The sequence below is a fragment of the Gregarina niphandrodes genome (assembly GCF_000223845.1).
Source record: "Gregarina niphandrodes unplaced genomic scaffold scaffold00208, whole genome shotgun sequence".
NCBI classification, from domain to species: Eukaryota; Apicomplexa; class Conoidasida; order Eugregarinorida; family Gregarinidae; genus Gregarina; species Gregarina niphandrodes.
Genome location: NW_011645969.1, coordinates 1 through 2,815, shown reverse-complemented (window position 1 = coordinate 2,815; position 2,815 = coordinate 1). Strand labels below are relative to the sequence as shown.

General features: G+C 49.1%; 1 protein-coding gene across 1 annotated transcript; it reads left to right on the top strand.

Annotated features, from left to right (window-relative positions):
- Positions 1–145: 145 nt before the first annotated feature.
- Positions 146–1,864, top strand: GNI_224740 (putative reverse transcriptase; the record flags this gene model as incomplete). The annotated part of the gene is made up of 3 exons (XM_011135629.1): positions 146–430; positions 470–593; positions 852–1,864. The coding sequence occupies 3 exons, from the start codon at positions 146–148 to the stop codon at positions 1,862–1,864; spliced, it is 1,422 nt and encodes a 473-aa protein (XP_011133931.1).
- Positions 1,865–2,815: the final 951 nt, after the last annotated feature.

The following is a 2,815-nucleotide window of genomic DNA, read 5'->3' as shown; positions in this document are numbered from 1 at the left end:
TTCAGTACACAGCCAACAGCAACCGATGAACGTCCAGCAGCAACCCATGTTAGAAGAGGTGTATTACTCTGACAGAAGCTCAGACGGGCACAGACGAGACAGGCGGCACACGCTGACGACCGACGAGTGGTCCCACATTGACTATATGGTGGGTGATCCAGGACAGATGTTGAGTCGGTTAAAAGGTGTGCGAATGTCGCCCGACAAAGCCTTCGAAGTGCGCAATAAGATCCTGCGAAAGACACTGATTGACCCGGAGATCGATAACTCCGATAAGCTGATCGCTAGAATCAACCAGTTGATCGATCAAGGGCTGATATCGCATGACTTATCAGTAAACATCTTATTGAGCTGCATAGCCTACGGGAAAGAAGGCACCATGCATCGCATTGAGACTGGGCAGATTCTGAAACCCCTGGGAGTCTATAACGTAAGCTCAAGAAAGAGACCTGACGAACGTAAACCGAAGCCTCAGGCAAAGCAGAACGCTACTAATGCTACGTATAAGAAGAAGTACCCAGCGGGCAATACGAATCAGCCCAGACGAGGCAGCTATGTTAAGAATACCGAGACCACTAAGAATTGGTCTCAAGGTACGAAATAGGAAGAAGGCAGGCGTCATGAAAAGGTAGACGCCGAGCCAGACGCTTACTCAGGTTCAGATATATCGACAGGTGATGAAGCAACACCAAAGTCGACGAATATGATAAACACGAGTGATGACTATGCATCAACTCGGATGCTTAATGAAGAAGAAGGGGGCTCGGGGAGAAAATCCCATACGTTACCGGCGTTCTCGGAACACCTAGCAGGGGCTCCAACGATTCGTTGGACCAAACCACGCTTTACAGGTGAGAACGCTGTGATCTACGAACAATGGATACGTGATCGACTTGAAGATCGCACCATTGAGAAGGTCGATAGAGCAGAGGTGAAAGCCATTCTAAACCCGCACGTAGTTGGCGGACGAGTTACACACAACTGCCAATGCCTATATCCGTACACGAATGACGAGGGTAAGTTCCCGAATATGCAAGCGATTGGACCAGTGATCGCATGGGCGGCCGGACAACAGGAGATCATGAAGATCGACTTATCGAAGGCATTCCACGCTATCCCCATCGCGGAAGACCAGACGAACTACTATTCGTTTCTCGGTATGGACGGCACTGCGTATAGATATATGCGCATGCCTATGGGTGCAATGTGTGCTCCCAAGCACTTCGCGACCGTAATGATGAAAGTGCTGGGACAGCTACTCGACATTGATAAGACGCATGTAAGGTCTTACCAAGACGATATAATAGTAGCCGGGGAAGATAGAAAAGAATACTTCGACCGATACGGTAGAGTGATACGTCACCTACGCGAGTATGGCTTCAAGATCAATAAAGAGAAGTCATCTACGAATACTACACTGGTGATACTCGGTTATGAGTTCACGAAAGAGTCTATTGGAATACCCAAAGACAAAGCTGAACAGATTAGAAAGTTGCTACGTTCAGAATGTGTAGATGGTATAACGCGAGCGACGCACCAATTATCCTATTATAAAATGATCCATAGGACGGGCGTTCGAAACTCGTTGACGAAGATACGTCAAATATTGCTAAAGATGAAACACGTAACAAACGTGGTCAGAGATTTAATAGATGCAGTCGACTCCCCATGGGAAATCGAACGAATAAGACCCTCTAAGGGCAATACGATAACGATTTACGTCGACGCATCTGATAAGCAAGCTGGGATGGTGGTAATGTATAACGATCAGAAAGTTATGGCAGAATCGATTCCTCTAACGAAGACATGCATCGCAAGATCCAAGAAGCTGTACCAGCACAGCCCGTACGACCACCGACCCTAGACTTGACTTCAGTACACAGCCAACAGCAACCGATGAACGTCCAGCAGCAACCCATGTCAGAAGAAGTACCCAGCGGGCAATACGAATCAGCCCAGACGAGGCAGCTATGTTAAGAATACCGAGACCACTAAGAATTGGTCTCAAGGTACGAAATAGGAAGAAGGCAGGCGTCATGAAAAGGTAGACGCCGAGCCAGACGCTTACTCAGGTTCAGATATATCGACAGGTGATGAAGCAACACCAAAGTCGACGAATATGATAAACACGAGTGATGACTACGCATCAACTCGGATGCTTAATGAAGAAGAAGGGGGCAACTGGTGATCACGCACCCGCCACATTCACTAAACCAAAGGATCATTACAACTGAGGGCGGGGCCCGAACTCCCATCACGGTGAGTCCCATGGGACGGAATCGAATCCCGCTGGGTTCCGGAGGCAATCATTTCGGCTTGCTCTCGATTTGGACTACCTGTGAGGGTCGGATTGGTAGTGGGCCCCGCGACCCGCAGGTATTGTTACTTCTTCAGCGTTTGTGGTCTGGTGGTAGAATGCCTCGTCGGCATCGAGGCGACCCGGGTATGATTTCCGGGTCGGTCTGGAGCTGAGCAATGGAAGGCTCGAGTCCCGACTGTAACGGAGACATAGCCAGGAATGGAACCGGGTACTTTTAGACGTTCAGCTGGTACTCCTACCACTACGCTGAATGCTGCTATGCATACACTGGCATCCCGGCAAGCGCCGCTTCTGGTAGGGGACCAGAGTCGCCTTATGGGCTATTAGCTGGGCGACAAGACCCAGGTTCGAATCTTATTAATGTCGGTTTGGGCTGCAGGTATGAAAAGGAAAAGGGAACATAAAAACAGGTGGCAATGACTTCGTCAAACGGTTTGGGGCCTTTTTCGGTGCGAAACACTTAGCACGGGCGTACCAAAGGGAATTGTTTGAAGA